Raw genomic sequence first — 16,910 nt, forward strand, 5'->3', positions numbered from 1 at the left:
AATTTAGAGAAATTGATGATGAGATTCTGTAATTTTCTTGAGTAAAATCTATTTCAATCCTGAAATATTATGTAAGTGTTTACAGTTTTGTGTGATGAGGTTATAAAAGGTTTTTCAGGAATGTTAGAAATGAAACTTTTTCTTAGTGTTTGAATATTATTTCATGACTGAATATGGTATGAGTGTGAATGTGTTACATTACATAACATAATATTACACAAGTACACAAGTACAAGTACAACGCCACAACAGGCAAATTGCCCAACGAGGTGGCTGACTTAAGACCCTCATAGATCCCCCCCCCCGGAACCCCCAATGAATCGGTACATGCGGGAATATGCGTGTACGTGTAGTGCAACCTGACGTAAAGTTTTTTTTTGTTTCTGTGTAATGCTTGTTATGTGTAGTGCTGCCATCTGCCATCAGTTTTTCTAACTATGAGTGAAGTGTTATGATTGAATGATTTATCGTTGTAGGACTGTTGCTCTCTGTGGCGAGACTTTTTAACGGGGAGATCGGCTCGCATTTGCGCCTTGAAGTTGGGAACCACAGAAAACCAACTTCAGCCGACCGCCACTGTGGGGTTCGAACCCGGATCCTCGCATCGCGAGTCCGTCACTATAACCACTCGACCACCACAGCGGCCAATATGATGCATTATAATTAATTATACATTAATTATGAGTATATAGAGTAATTGTAATGTTCTGGAAAGATATATTTTTGTTTTAATAACCCCTCGTATAAATAAATTTTCGAAATTAAAAGCGACAAAGTGAATGAAGAGAATATTTAAAAATATAAATGAATTAGGCTTTACAACATATACGTTGTTCCGTTTTCCAATATTTGTTTATTTTATAGAATTTATTTTTTCAAATCTGATACTCCCTAAATATTTCACATAAAAATGAGTGAAATTCATTGAAAAAATGAAGGAAAGTTTTCATTAACTTGATCGAATTGAGTCAAATTTCGTTACAGCAACATCCTAGCTTCTGCGAAAACGCGCCAAATGTAATAGCGCAGAACCTGTTCTTTCCCCGACAATACTGCTCATCTTTTCTTCACGTTCGACAAGTTTTATGAATAGCGTGCGCGGTCTATTTATATCTTAAGTCTATGCTCGGGTGCCACTTGTATTTGCGGAGGTGGTCGACCTTGACCGTTGCAGACTCAAGTTCTCGTTTCATTATACCGTCTCGGTATAAAACCAGGAACAATCTTGTGGGAAGCGATGTGTGCACCTGCCCATGTTCCCCCCATATCTATGTACTTGATAAGCCATTTTATGTACGGTAAATGGGGGAAGTGCTGCTGGTGGTTGGCCCGTGGCTGTCTGGCCTGGTGGGGGCAGTTTTCTGGTCTTGAATGACGTTGTGGTTGGATTTTTTTCCACTGTGGCCCACGTCTCCTGAGACGAACCAGCTTGTATACCCTAGTGGGATAGAGCGGGGGGGGGGGCACAGCTGGTCTAGGGGAGAAGGAACAATCTTGTAGGTACATAAACAATTTGATGCATAACTAAAATCAATTATCTGACGAACACATTTGAATAATAGAAGGCAATAAAATGATAGAACGATTCACACATAAAAAAATGTCCATTCTTCATGAGATCGACGCTTTGTGGCCTGTTTAATCTGTGACTTTTTAGGCGGACGTTCTATCTGACGCATAGGCATCTTTCTTTTCTTTTTTTCTTTCAAATCGAGCTCAACTCAGGTCTATCACCATCTATGGGCGATTCACTACTTCCAAGTTGGGGGGGGGGGGCATGTTTACAGGTTTCATTTTGGGGGCCCTGGATGAATCTCATTCTTTTCTGTTGTAGAATTTGCAACAGCGGAAGCCCGAGATAAAGCCAGTCTAGGGCCCCAGCAAAAGTATACGAATTGGTGTCCCGGGTTATTATTTAGGGGCCCTGGATTTTATTCGTTGGTAAAACGAATACAAATGAAAATTTTTCATTGTATTTTTGTTATTATTTCATTGTAAATTTTTCAAAGCTTCCAAGTCGGGTGCGCCATGTTTACATGTTACAGGCCCTGGATGAATCTCATTCTTTTTTGTTGTTGAACATTGTAGAATTTGCAGCAGCCGAGATAAATCCAGTCTGGATTCCCCACTAAAAATCTGCGTATTGTGTCCCCGCTACTGGATGTGGGGCCCTGGATTTTATTCGTTGTAAAATTGATAAAAATGAAAAATTTTCGTGGCCCCCTCACAGGGGGGTGTCCGACAAGCTTCCAGGTCAGGGCTCCGTGGAAATGTTGACAGGTTCCAATTCGGTGCCCCTGGATGTATCTCATTGATTTTTGTTGTTTAACATTATAAAATTTGCAACACATCGGCAGCCCAAGATATATCCAGTGTGGGGCCCCACTAAAATTCAGTGAATTGAATCTGGGGACCCCCATGAAGTTTTCTGGGGGTACTTGATGAATCTCATTTGTTTTTTGTTTGCTTTGTTGTTATTTTTATTAAAATTCGCTTCTTCAGAGTAAGCTGGTGCTTTCACACGTCCCTTTCCATAGTACGCTGATGAAGTGGGACGAAATAAGCAAGATACCTTGTGAAGAGAAGTGGGGGGGGGGGTGTTGGCCGCCAAAGGCGGCAGGGGGGCAGGGCCCCCCTAGTAAATACATAAAAATATTTTTAGTTTATAAGAAAATTGGTTTTTGAAGCTTTCAGCAGATGTTTGAGAAGCAGTTCAAGTTTCAATAACCGAATATTTTTAAGATAAGAAACATATCATTGGCTTTTCTGATTCAACTCCAACCCTTCGGCTCTTTGAAAATAATATTTTTCTATTTTTCTTTTTTTCAAGTTGATGTTCAAGCATGAAGCTATTAAAACTAATTTGAAGAACTCTGAAACCAAAAAGCTTTTGTTTTTTTGACGGTACAAAGAAATGGCCGTAGGTAATCCTTATTTAAGGAATCGAAGTGATACTTGAATGATAATGGATAAATACCGAACTATGTTCTGCTACTTGTTAAAGAATACAAATACAAATACAAATACAAATACAACGCCACAACAGGCAAAATGCCCAACGAGGTGGCTGATAAAAAGATGCCCATAAAAATATGGATGTCATATGTTTCAAAAATACAGCAACCCAATTAAAAATGCAATTAACACAAATTACAAACAATATATACACATGATAAAATATTATACAATGCCCATAAAGAATAATTATGGTTGTCTTATTCTAAGAATGGATAGCTTCTCGATTTACCCCAACGTAGTTCTTTTTGAACGTGTCAATTGTGTTACAATTTACTACCTCCGGGGGTAAGCTATTCCATTTATTAACAACCCTATTAGAGAAAAATTCCCTGCGACACCATAACCTTACATTGTCCCTCACCAATCGATACTGGTGTCCCCTTGTAAAAGCAGTCGATTGGCGGTGTACTAAAAGTTCATGGTCCATCCTATCCATCCCATTGAAAATTTTGAACACTTCGATCATATCTCCTCGACACCTGCGTTCATCCAATGTAAACATATTCATAAAATGAAGTCTTTCTTCATAACTCAAGCCCTGTGTGCCAATAAGGACACGCGTAGCTCTTCTCTGCACCCCTTCAACCAAGTCTATGTCCCTCTGTAGGTATGGTCTCCAAATACGTATATCAAATATTTTCCATATTTAAACCAATCATTCGCTTTTGCAGCAATGGTTCACAGTGCCGGGCTATCACCATAGAAGAACTTCTTCAGAAGGGTGATGCCATCTATATATATATATACTAGGGGGGCTCTGCCCCCCTGCCGCCTTTGGCGGCCAACCCCCCCCCCCCCACTTCTCTCCCGGACATATCTTGTTTATTTCGTCCCACTTCATCTGCGTGCTATGGAAAAGGGGAAAGGGACGTGTGAAAGCACCAGCCTACTGAAGAAGCGAATTTTAATGAAAATAATAATAAAGCAACAAAAAACAAATGAGATTCATCAAGTATCCCCAGAAAACTTCCCCATGGGGGTCCCCAGATTCAATTCGCTGAATTTCAGTGGGGCCCCACACTGGATATATCTTGGGCTACCGATGTGTTGCAAATTTTACAATGTTAAACCACAAAAATCAATGAGATACATTCAGGGGCACCGAATTACAACCTGCCAACATTTCCATGAAGCCCTGACCTGCAAGCTTGTCGGACACCCCCCTGTGAGAATTTTTCATTTTTATCAATTTTACAACGAATAAAATCCAGGGCCCCACATCCAGTAGCGGGGACACAATACGCAGATTTTTAGTGGGGCCCCAGACTGGCTATATCTCGGGTTTCGGCTGTGGCAAATTCTACAACAGAAAAGAATGAGATTCATCCAGGGCCCCCAAAATGTAACCTGTAAACATGGGGCCCCCCGACTTGGAAGCTTGTCGGTCATCCCCCGGTGCGAGTGCCATGAAAAATTTTCATTTGTATTCGTTTTACGAACGAATAAAATCCAGGGCCCCCAAACAATTACCCGGGACACCAATTCGCATACTTTTGGTGGGGCCCCAGACTGGCTTTATCTCGGGCTTCCGCTGTTGCAAATTCTACAACAGAAAAGAATGAGATTCATCCAGGGCCCCCAAAATGTAACCTGTAAACATGGGGCCCCCCGACTTGGAAGCTTGTCGGTCATCCCCCGGTGCGAGTGCCATGAAAAATTTTCATTTGTATTCGTTTTGCCAACGAATAAAATCCAGGGCCCCAACCAATTACCCGGGACACCAATTCGCATACTTTTGGTGGGGCCCCAGACTGGCTTTATCTCGGGCTTCGGCTGTTGCAAATTCTGCAACAGAAAAGAATGAGATTCATCCAGGGCCCCCAAAATGAAACCTGTAAACATAGGGCCCCCGACTTGGAAGCTTGTCGGTCATCCCCCGGAGCGAGTGCCATGAAAAATTTTCATTTGTATTCGTTTTACCAACGAATAAAATCCAGGGCCCCCAAAATGAAACCTGTAAACATGGGGCCCCAGACTTGGAAGCTTGTCGGACATCCCCCGGAGCGAGTGCCATGAAAAATTTCCATTTGTATTCGTTTTACCAACGAATAAAATCCAGGGCCCCCAAAATGAAACCTGTAAACATAGGGCCCCCGACTTAGAAGCTTGTCGGTCATCCCCCGGAGCGAGTGCCATGAAAAATTTTCATTTGTATTCGTTTTACCAACGAATAAAATCCAGGACCCCCCAACCAATTACCCGGGACACCAATTCGCATACTTTTGGTGGGGCCCCGGACTGGCTTTATCTCGGGCTTCCGCTGTTGCGAATTCTACAACAGAAAAGAATGAGATTCGTCCAGGGCCCCAAAATGAAACCTGTAAACATGGGGCCCCCGACTTGGAAGCTTGTCGGTCATCCTCCGGTGCGAGTGCTATGAAAAATTTTCATTTGTATTCGTTTTACCAAGAAATAAAATCCAGGGCACCCAAAATGAAACCTGTAAACATGGGGCCCCCGACTTGGAAGCTTGTCGGTCATCCCCCGGAGCGAGTGCCATGAAAAATTTTCATTTGTATTCGTTTTACCAACGAATAAAATCCAGGACCCCCCAACCAATTACCCGGGACACCAATTCGCATACTTTTGGTGGGGCCCCAGACTGGATATGTCTTTTGCTTCCGCTATCGAAATTTTTCAACGTTAAAGCAGCAAGAAAACAATGAGATCCATCAAGGGCCCCTGGAAATGAAAACTTTTTACTTATACGTGAAATCTTCCCCGGGTACCCCGACCCTGTGTTGGGAGCACTGCTGTTGTGTGTGTATATTATACATATATATACCTCTCGGCATGGACCTCCCCCCCCCCACAAAGGAAGGGCTGACAGGGGCCACAACGATTCTTATCACTTTTTGATTTTTCACACTATAAATTAATCACAGAGGGGCCCCTGAAAAGCTGGTTTGGGGGCTCGAAATCTAAATTCCAGCCTAAGGGCTCTGCTGTAGGATGTAGGAGTCTCTTGGTACATGCACATAACATGGTCCCGATGGGTCAAATGGGTCCCGATATGTGAATATCGACCCAATATCGATATATGATATCATATCGATATATGAATGTGAATATCGATATATGAATCGAACCCACTTCCGTAACAGAGTTTCCGTCACTCAAAAATTTCACCCACTTCCGTCACTCGGTTGCTTAGCAACAGGCCCTTTTCGAGTTTGTTTGTGATTTTATATTATAGAATAGATATATATAAAATACTCCAAAATTGGAATTGAGGAAATTGGCATATTCAGTGAACATTTTTCTGAATGCAATTGTGGTTTTGTGGGTTCGATATTGATGAGGACAAATTTGTACTTTGGGGATGAGGCAATGGACTTGTGTTGCAAAGGGGGGGGGGGTGACCATATGACTCGTATTTCCCGGGAAATACGAGTCATATGGAGTTATTCCCCTTGGAACCCAAAACGTTAGGCACCCACTTCCAAAGAACACGATAAGAAAAATTAAGAGAAAGATGTCATCAAAAACCATTGTTTAGAAAGTATAAATTTGAATCGATATAAAAAAAATGGTAGGGGATTCTAAAATGTTTCAAGTCTTAACAAAAAAGAAAAAAAACTCATTCCCATAAAATTGCCCCGTCGTGAGGCGTGGGTTCCACGTTGAGAATCATCGAACAAAAGGCTGTAAATCATGTTCGGTCATAGAATTAATAATGGTATTGCACTTGTGTATTGGGTTATAACATCCCTGAATCATAGGTGGAGATACCGGGGGGGGGACGCCCTCCCCCCAGTATTAGATCAGTCGACTGATCTAATGTATATATGTATATATGAATTGACATCATCATCATCATCGTGCCCCCCCCCCCCAGACTTCCAAGTCAATCTCCACCTATGCCCTGAATACACTAAAAACGAATACATAAATAAATAAATACTGAAATTAAAAAAAGCAAATATCCATTTCATGCCGAAAAACAAATTTTCTCATTCAGGAATCACTGTACATATATTAGTCTTGAAGCTTCAAGTTGAAATTTGGCATCCATCCAATGGCTCCCTACTCTCACGATATAAATATTGCTTCCACATTCAAGGAGAGTACGTTCAAAGAAAAATGTAAAGAAAAATTTTTGTTAACAAATTACTTCCAAGTGATATTTCAGAAATTCTGAAATATCACTTGGAAGTAATTTGTTAACAAAAATACAGTTATATGTATATTATTAATGACCGCCGACATAAGATCCTTTCTGCAGAGCCGACCGTCATTTCTCATTGGAAATGGAAACAAATAAATTAGACAAAGCCTTCCTCTAAATTAAATGACTCAGTGAATCGAGAGAGAGCTCTTCAAAATTTAGTTTTCATGCCGATTCCAGTGAATATTCGATTGCAATTTCTCACAAAAGCAATTTACGAGATGGACGAATATTTACAGCTTTCACACATAAACCCTAAAATATTTTTCCTTAAATCAAACTCGGTTACAACGACATCAAAGATATCTTGAAATTTTGTCGTTATAACCGAGGTTTTTTTCCAAGACATTTTAACCACTTTACGATCAAGGACGCAATATTGCGTCTAAACGCAAGTGGAATAAATTCAAACTAGTTCTCTCTATGTTTTCTTTCCTCTCTCCTCATAATCGCGAAGTTTTGTTGCAACCCTATGTAACAAAAGTTCTCTTTACCTCCGTTTATTTCTATACTCTTGTTAGTGATTTCCTTTTTACACATGTGTCCTTCTAGTATATAGATATAAGAGCAAAAGAGAACAGGTAGGGTGAGGGTGAAAAGAGAAATATACTTCGTACCTATTCTCTCATCTATCTTATATACTGTTTTTCTTCCTTTTTTTTCCTTCTTCTCTTTCTTTTTCTAGCGTGTGGTAAGGTTAGGACAAGGTTACCATATTTTTTACTGATTCGTCAAATAGAGAACATCCGAATTTCTTACCAATCGCTTGTAAGCGAATGGGTTAAATATATAAGATACACGGATCTGTATACACACATACACTACATTCAAAAATGAAGTTATTTCACTATGATTGGGAGTGGCCATATTTTATTGAGAAAGATAAGATAGTTATCGTCAGAGAGATCAGGATTATAAATACTGGTCATTGTGCCAAAACGCCAATTCACAACAAAATCGTCAGCGAATTGCTGATTACTGTGTATAAATTGCCCTTGGCGGGAAATAAAAAGCAAAATCATGTCTGCGGTGAACTAAAATGTACTTACCGAAAGACATGTTAATTGTGGAATAATAAACACATGGGACATCGCCAATTTTCAAAATCGCCAATTATTGCCCCTGGCTGAAAAAAAAGTGCTACAGCAAATCTGCTAGTAGTTCAAAATTATTTTACAGGGAGAAGGAAAAAAAAACTCTACACATAGGACAAATAGTAGAATTTTTATATTTTTATTCATATTCTTATGATAAAATTCATAAATAATTCAAATTATAATCATCCCTGGTTTTAGTATTTGAATTAAAGCAAGCTCTTCATAAAAAATAACCGGACATTTCTTTGGGAATTTCTTGGAAACAGAATCAAAGTAAAAAAAAAAATGTGTCTTTATATCCGAGGTCGTAACACGTTAAGCAAGGCTCATTAACATCATCCTCTATGGGAAACAGCCAAGACCAAAGCGCTTGAAGAGGCTTTGGCCAAGACCACCTCATAACTGAGTTGTCGGTGGTCGTCATACGACCTTTCGTGCAGATTTATTTATACAAATTATGAACCGGAATATGTGTGCATGTGGGGACATTCAAGTACTACGAAGCAGATTTTCAGCCAATTTTGATCCCTCCCCACCCCCCTGTCAGCAAAAGTCAGCGAAACACTGGCCGCCACCCCCCCCCCAAATCCGAACCCCCCCCCCCGATGCTGACGTAATACTTGAATGACCCCTATGCAAACACCAAACATGGCCCCCCGCTCTGAAGCAAATTACCTTGCGAATATGTATATAGACATTGAGAGTATACAATTAAGATAAGCCTACATTTACGGTCTGGTAATCTAGACCAGTGCCATCTTAACGCGTGGGCCTACCTGGGCACGTCCAGGGAGCCTCAAAAAAAAATTAGAATTAGTTGAAATTCTCGAGAGTTTGCCAGGTAGGGCTTCGGAAAAATCAGTTGGCCCGAGGGCCCACGGTGTTCTTAAGAGAGCTCTGATCTAGACGCGCAATACACAGTACGTGTATGCTTTTTTCTTCAGTCTTCACGTTGCCAACTTTCTACTTACACGTAGACAACACGTAATAGAATCTCAGTAATAATTATCTACGTATTTATGACATGATGTCGCTCTTCACTTGTTAATGCAAGATATACAGAAAACTGGATGTTGTGAGGATATTTATTTTTTGAGATGTTGAATTTTTCAAGAAAAGAGATGAGTTTTTCCTTCTTTAAAAAAAAACAACATCTAAAAAAATAAATATCTTCACAACATCCAGCTTTCTGTATATCTTGTATCTAGGTATTATACGTATGTAATACAAAATGAGAAGTCTGGAGCAGAGCTGGAGTCCTGTGACACTCCACAAACAAATTTCCCGACTTGAATTCATTTCTCATTTCCTTTTTCAAGGAAAAAATATCTTCCTGTGTATCCAAGTATACAAAGTATGTGTATACTCGTATATATAGATAAAATATATATCTTCGCATTCTACGGGATAGGGGTACTTGAGATAGAAAATAAATATTATCATACGCTGACGGATTTCAAATACAAAAAATTTTGGGAGGTTTTATACCGGACTTGCCATTGCAAACATTTTAAATATGGAAAGAGATTTTCATCTTTTCGGCATTTTTTACACTTATGGAAATCTTGAATGTACCTGGAAACTAATAAATAAAATATTCTGTGATTTAGAATGGGCTTGGGGAGGGAGGAAAAACATTTTGTGATTTAAAATGTGCATAAAAATACAGTAAAACTCGTCTTCTACCGAATCGCAAGGGACCGAGATTTTTTTCGGTGAACCATGGGCGGAGATACGGGGGCGTGGGGGGCATTGTCCCCCCCCCCCCAGCATCAAAAGTGGAGTGGGCAGAACTAATGTATATGTATGTATATGAATTGACATCATCATCATCGTCCCTCCCCCAGCAATAATGACCTTGCCCCCCCCCCCCAGACTATTTACACCCCATTAGTCGTGCGTATGACCGGGCCTTCCACTCACATAAAAGAATAAAAGAAATCAACCGGGCCGCGGGCTTCCTAAGGTTGAGAACCTCAACCAAAAAAAAAATGATAATAATTTTGTAAAATCATTTTATGACTTTGAATAAGCGTAAAAACTAAAGAAGTGATTTAGAATGAGCTTAAAAACTAAAAAAACTTATTATTTTTTTTATTTAGGGATGCACCTAGAAACTAAAACAAACAAAAAAAAAATTTTGTGATTTAGATTGGACCTAGGAACTTACGAAATTACACTGCTGGCCACCGTAAATGCAACACCCTGAAGGAAGCATGCAAATAATATGAAATTTACAACATGCATTAGCGGCGGTGAGATATGCAAATGATTAGAATTTCAGCGCAGACGCACATCACGCGCGCCTGTGGCGCCACTTCAAAGCGCTATTTAAGGCTTGGAGATTTCGACGATTTGAAGTACGGCAATTGTGTTTTTCTTGTGGTTTTTTCAAAAAAACGATCAATTATGCCTCGTAGAAAACAGCGATCATCTTTTAATCAAGTATCCGAGTTCGACAGAGGAAGGATTGTGGCCTACCGAGATTGTGGATTATCTTTCAGGGAAATCGGTAGTCGTGTTGGACTACCAAACAACTGTAATGCGGATATGTGATCGTTGGATGCAGGAGGGTACGACGGACCGACGTGTTCGATCGCATCCACCTCAGTGTACCACTTCACGTGGTGGCAGTGACGGATCGCTCAGCCACATCATGAACCATAGCACAGCACATTCAGTCTGTACCGCATCATCCAGTGTCTGCGCGTACCATTCGACGCCGTTTACAGCAGAGTGGTCTGTCCGCAAGACGTCCATTGCTTCGTCTACCCTTGACGCAGAACCACAGACGTCTCCGCCGCCAATGGTGCGATGAAAGAAGGATGTGGACGGCACAATGGAATGAAATTGTCTTTACTGGCGAGTCACGCTTCTGTCTGCAACACCACGATGGTCGGATTCGAGTCTGGAGACACCGTGGAGAGAGGATGCTGAACAGCTGCGTTATGCACCGCCACACTGGTCCTGCACCGGGTATTATGGTATGGGGCGGTATTGGATATCACTCTCGTACTCCTCTAGTACGCATTGCCGGTACTTTAAAAAGCCAGCGCTACATCTCCGAGGTGTTGGAGCCAGTTGTCCTTCCTTACCTTCAGGGCTTGCCCACAGCCATATTTCAGCAGGATAATGCGTGACCACACGTGACACGCATTGCCCAAAGGTTCTTCGTCAATCGCCAGATTGAATTGCTTCCCTGGCCAGCTCGCTCTCCGGATCTTTCGCCGATAGAAAACATGTGGTCCATGGTTGCTCAACGTTTGACCCAGATTACATCCCCAGCTGCCACACCAGATCAACTTTGGCAACGCGTGGAAGCTGCTTGGTCTGCTGTACCCCAAGAACACATCCAAAGTCTCTTTGAATCAATGCCGAGGCGTGTGGCAGCGGTGATCTCCAACAATGCCGGCTACTCTGGCTACTGATTTTGGCAGGAACCACACTTCACAGAAGTCTATAAATTTAATCATTTGATGCTTGGTCAACATGTTATCTACAAAATAAATATTGTTGCGATATCTCTTGTCTTTCTTGGTGTTGCAATTTGGGTGGCCAGTAGTGTATTTGATGATTTGACCTAGATGGGGCGTCTTTTGAGCAGTGCTACCTGTACGGCCACTTCCCGAGGTGATCAAGTCTGAGTTGAAATAAAAGGTGATGAAAACTTTGTCGAGTTAAATTCGTGGCCAAGAGACGGCAAAAATGAGTCCCGCTTAAAGATGTAAGCAGGAAAAAAGCCTGAGAAAATGTTTTTTTATCGGGCCACCCCTGGTGGCTAGAAACTAAAAAAAATAAGAATAAAAATTGTAATTTAGAATAAAACTAAAAAAAAATCATTTTATGATTTAGAATGGACCTATGAATTAAAAAAATTGATTTTTTGATTTAAGAATGGGCTTAGAAACTAAAGAAAAATCATTTTGTGGTTTAGATTTCACATTCAATAAATTATTTCAAGGGCCCGTAATTTTTCTTTTGAAAAATTGAAACGAATTTCGGCAATTCTAAAAAAATAAATTGTGTATAAACATTGATTTTAGATAATATATGAAATAATAGTAATAAACGATGTAATTTATGTTTTAAGATGAAAATTTGAATAGAGTTATTACAATGAAAATAATCATAAATACACTCGCGACCTCGTCGGAGACGCAAATAATTTTCTATTTCTAACGTCTACAAGAGCTCGCATAAATGGGAATGAATGTAAATGTTATACATTGATGTCAGCCACAGGTGTTTCTATGTTTATTTTGTTTTTTGCTGTTATACCGGTATTTTGTTCCCGTATTTACTTGATATTGAACTGACACACAAATGGGATGATCTGGTTTGATCGACACACAGTTTTATATTCAGCTTTCATGAGTGCAAATATTCGGATTTACACGTAATCGCCTATTTCGTATGAGGGTAGGATTTTTGAAAACTTTTTTTATCTCATCTGGTTCCTTTTTTACAAAAAACGTTTCGTAATAACAAAGAGAGAGAAAGAGAAATTTGAAATTATAGTTTCTATAGATGTAAGAAAAATATTAAAAACATAATTTCATCGTATTTTCCTAGTCACTTGGAATAACTTCAGAGTGATAGATTTAAATTTCATAGCCTTATTATGCTTTTCAACCCCTGTTTTTTCTTTATTTCTATACCGAAAATTATGATGGGGGAAAAAATAAACATCATTTTATATTTTGCGCTTTATTAAGTTTATCCTTGTTTTCACATCAAAATATAATCTTTTACTTTTCTATGTTTAAGATGTTTTGAATTGAAATTAAAAAAGTATATTATTTTCCGCGTCATTGAAAAAACTTTTAAGGTGATAATTAATTAACAATATCAATGGGAATTTTTTTTAATTACTAGAATTGTAAAATTTCAAATTAAATTAAAGTTATTAGAAATATACAGTTGGGATCTTTTTAAACCCTCTATGTTTCATTTCCCATGAAAACTTATTGAAATTTTTTTTAATTAAAATAATACATCAAAATGGCAATTCAACTAATTAAAGGAGATTAATTAAGTCAATTCCAAATTTAGGAGAGAGAGAATTTCTGGTAACTCTACTTCAACGCTTTCTCTAGCATACTGAGTATGTAAATAATAAATAAGACCATTACACACCCACGCATTGGAACCCCTGCTATCTATCATCTATGGAATATAGAAAATACTAAACATCAGCTTGCTTAAAAAAACCCACTGAGCTGAATAAAATTTTTTATTTCGGTGGTACCAAGAATCCTTGTTTTTTCCTCCAGATAAGGGAAATATTTTTCTTTTTTTCATCTGCACAGACCTGTTTTTCTGAGCACAGAATTTCGATATTTGTGCGGAATAACAAAATGACATGCTACCTATTACAATGTGGAAATTTTTTTTCTGCGCAGCAAAAAACTTTATGCACACGGAAGCATTCTAAGTCATTCTCAGGCTCTAAAAATCCGTACTTTTGAACTTATTCACCTATTATTGTTATTATGATAATAAAAATTTTTGCCTTTCTTGATGTATTTTGTCCATAACCAATACCGTGTTTAAATAAAATTTTATCAGCAAAAATATGCTTTGTAGAAAATATTGAAAATAACTATACAGTACATTATTAAATTGCATGTAAAAACATCATTTAGTTGGAACTGGAACTCTTGCTGACACCAATCAAATAAAATACACAACTGTTACAATTCTTCGATTGAAATTTGTGACAGATTTTTAATTGATGTGCCTCGTGGGAAAAACGGTATGGTTTAAATAACTATAAATTTGAAAAATAATAATAAATATTTTTTGAGCAATAAAATAAATTAAATTTCCAAATTTGCCGAGAACCTTTAACAGTTGTTATTTGTTTGCAGTAAAATAACACAAGTACAATCTGCAAAGATTTTTTGGCATTTTATAATATTGTATTCAAAGAGTACCAGACAAGAAGCACTTTGATTCTGATCTGGATCCCCTCCGACCGCATTTACAAAAAAGGCAAGGAGGAGACTTCTCTATGCGGTTTTCAGTTATATGGTAGGAATTTCTCAAACTTTTTCTACCCGCAGCTTCCCACAACAGTTTAACAATGAAACTCCTTTGTCAGAAAAAATAACCCCTTTGCCAGAACCGCTAAGGTTGGCAGCGCACAGTTTGAGAACCCCTGCTATATAGTGTTGTGGACAAGGAGCGCAAAGACTATACTGGGAATGTTTTTCGTCAAGACGCGTCCCACATCGAAAACTTGTAAGTGACTGCACCGGTTTCTGTGCAAAATGGGCTTCTTGTGGCTTTCTTTCGCTCCTGGCACGTCCTATATCCTGCATTCCGCTGACAAGGAGGTCTACAGAGCAATCACGTCCGCAACACCATTATATATCAAGGGTTTTCAGATTTTTTCCACCTGCCCCTTACCCTAATCAACGCTTATTCGCAGCTTCCCAGAGCAGTTTAACTAAGAATCTCTTTGAAAACCATTTGTCGAACCACCGCTCCGAGGCACCCCTGACAAAGTTAGCGGTGCGCTAGGGCATCGCGAAGCACAGGTTGAGAACCCTGCCATATATGAAATATATGTGCACCTTTTCCGGATTCGTGAAACAAGCCATTCCTTCTGCAATCCACGATAGAAATGGTGATAAGTGGCAAAATGAGCACTCAACGCGTTCAATGACAGCTTCATCTAGTGATTGAACGCCGCTCGCGTTACAAGACCATGAATTGTATGACGGAAATTGCTTGTTTTTATCTGTTCTATCACTTCTAAAAGTTTCGCTCATGAGGTTCTGAATCACCCTATATAGTCTCGTGCCATAACGATGTACCCTTTGTCGAAGGTTCATTAATTAATATTTTCTTTGTCCTGATGTTGTTTCGAAATAAAACAGTAACTGGATCGAATTTTGCGCATTCTTGATGTTTACATGTACCATAATATTTTTGCTAATGCTTGTGTTTACATATTACACCGGTGATGGCATTATATTATGGCTCTACTGTCTATTTGTTATAACGTCGTACACGAGATAAATGCTCTTAGTTTATCGCTGTACATAAAATATCGCGGGTATGCATATTGAACGACAATATTATTAATGGCAGTGAAAAAGAATACTTCGTTTTCGAAATCAATTATTTCACCGAAAAATGATGTCGAAAGTGACATGATTTACTTAAAGAAATGCACATTATTCAAATGCACTGGTTGGACAAGAATTAAGGGGGGAGGTTGGAAGAGTTTTATCAGAAGTGAAAGTTAAATGTGAAGAGAATTACTTATAAACCGGACTAGACAGCAATAGACCAGTTAGAAAAATACATCCAAATTTTCTTTCTTTCTTATTATATTTTGCTTAAAGCGATCTTTTGATCCGCTTTTGAACTTTTCACGTCGGACCTACGTTATCGTATATTGCGCAGTCCGACTTCTTGAAACTGCCTTGCAATGTACGCGATAAGGAAAGCAGGACGTTTCCTTCTAATTGCGCGGAGGAAAAAATGAAATACATAGAATGTTGATAATAATTATTTTTTAATCATGTCACAGGCAAAGCAAGCGTTCGTTTGGGGATAATATTCGGAAATATTCTACTTCTTTTTTCCCTATTTTTTTATAAAAGCCATGGTAAGTTCTATTATATTCTTAAAAATATGAATCATACAAGTTGATGGTATGATTAAAAGCTATAGCGAATGTCAGACTGTGTAATACAATCTGAAGATTAACGAATTCAAATTTCTCAATGATTTTGATAAGGTCATCTATAACGTATCTTAATTAATCAATCAATTCTCTACCGTAGGTTTAAAACATCGTGAAAATTCGATATTCTTTTAAATAAGTTTTTCCCTCTACAATGTTACAAAAAATGGATTTTTGTTACTTGACAAGTTGACTCTTGTTTGAACAGGATATGCTAATCATGTATGGTATAGGAAATGAGTACGTACGTATGCAACCAAAAGAGGATTACATTTATATATTATTTTTCGTACTACAGTGTAGATTCCAAATTGTTTCGTGATTTTTCTTTTGTTTGCCTTTTTCATTGATTTTCCACTGTGAATGGCTACTATAATAATCATCCTCATGATATGTTTATGGAAATCCTACAGGATTTTAACATGATAATAATTAGTGATTACCCCGATTACGGAATTGTGTAACGCCAAGCTGTACTGAATTATTGTGTTTCAATGAATCGCGCGGATATGTTTGGCGATGACAAAAAAAAAGAAAATAGCTAACTTGGCGCTTAACAGATTATGTAATCATTAGAGAGCCCGGATTATTTATTTACTTATTTAAATACAACGAGCTATAGAAACACTCCAATTACAACAAGTTGAGGCATAGGAATGTAAATACTATAAACTCAAACTCGTTAAAATGAAATACAATAAATAAAAACAAACACAAGTCAATAAAAAATAAGCAAAATGAAAGCCTTTGTAAAATCACCATTATAGCACTAAAATGTGATAACATACAAACTAAAGAAGTGATAACATATGCACTAAAAAGTGTAAAAATATGCTTTACAAAAGTAGCGAAAATATGCCCTAGAAAATACCAAACAATTCGCTAACAAAAATATTCATTCGAAAATTAAAATACGTGATTAAGCTTT

The 16,910-nt window shown here is 38.5% G+C and overlaps 1 protein-coding gene across 3 annotated transcripts in view; it reads left to right on the plus strand.

Annotated features, from left to right (window-relative positions):
• LOC149075421 (anoctamin-4) overlaps positions 1–16,910 on the plus strand; it is a 169,068-nt gene that overhangs the window by 14,382 nt on the left and 137,776 nt on the right. The window contains exon 1 of one of the 3 annotated variants that reach the window (XM_089242710.1): positions 15,698–15,904. The exons of the other annotated variants lie outside the window; for them this stretch is intronic. Coding sequence (XP_089098836.1) covers positions 15,902–15,904 — 3 coding nt within the window. The 5' untranslated portion in view covers positions 15,698–15,901. Of the gene's footprint in view, positions 1–15,697; positions 15,905–16,910 lie in introns of those variants that run through there. 3 annotated transcript variants of the gene reach the window in all.

The sequence above is a fragment of the Pholcus phalangioides genome, unplaced genomic scaffold (assembly GCF_987345545.1).
Source record: "Pholcus phalangioides strain wild (caught in Gottingen) unplaced genomic scaffold, Ppha-v1.0 ptg000015l_1, whole genome shotgun sequence".
Lineage (NCBI taxonomy): Eukaryota > Metazoa > Arthropoda > Arachnida > Araneae > Pholcidae > Pholcus > Pholcus phalangioides.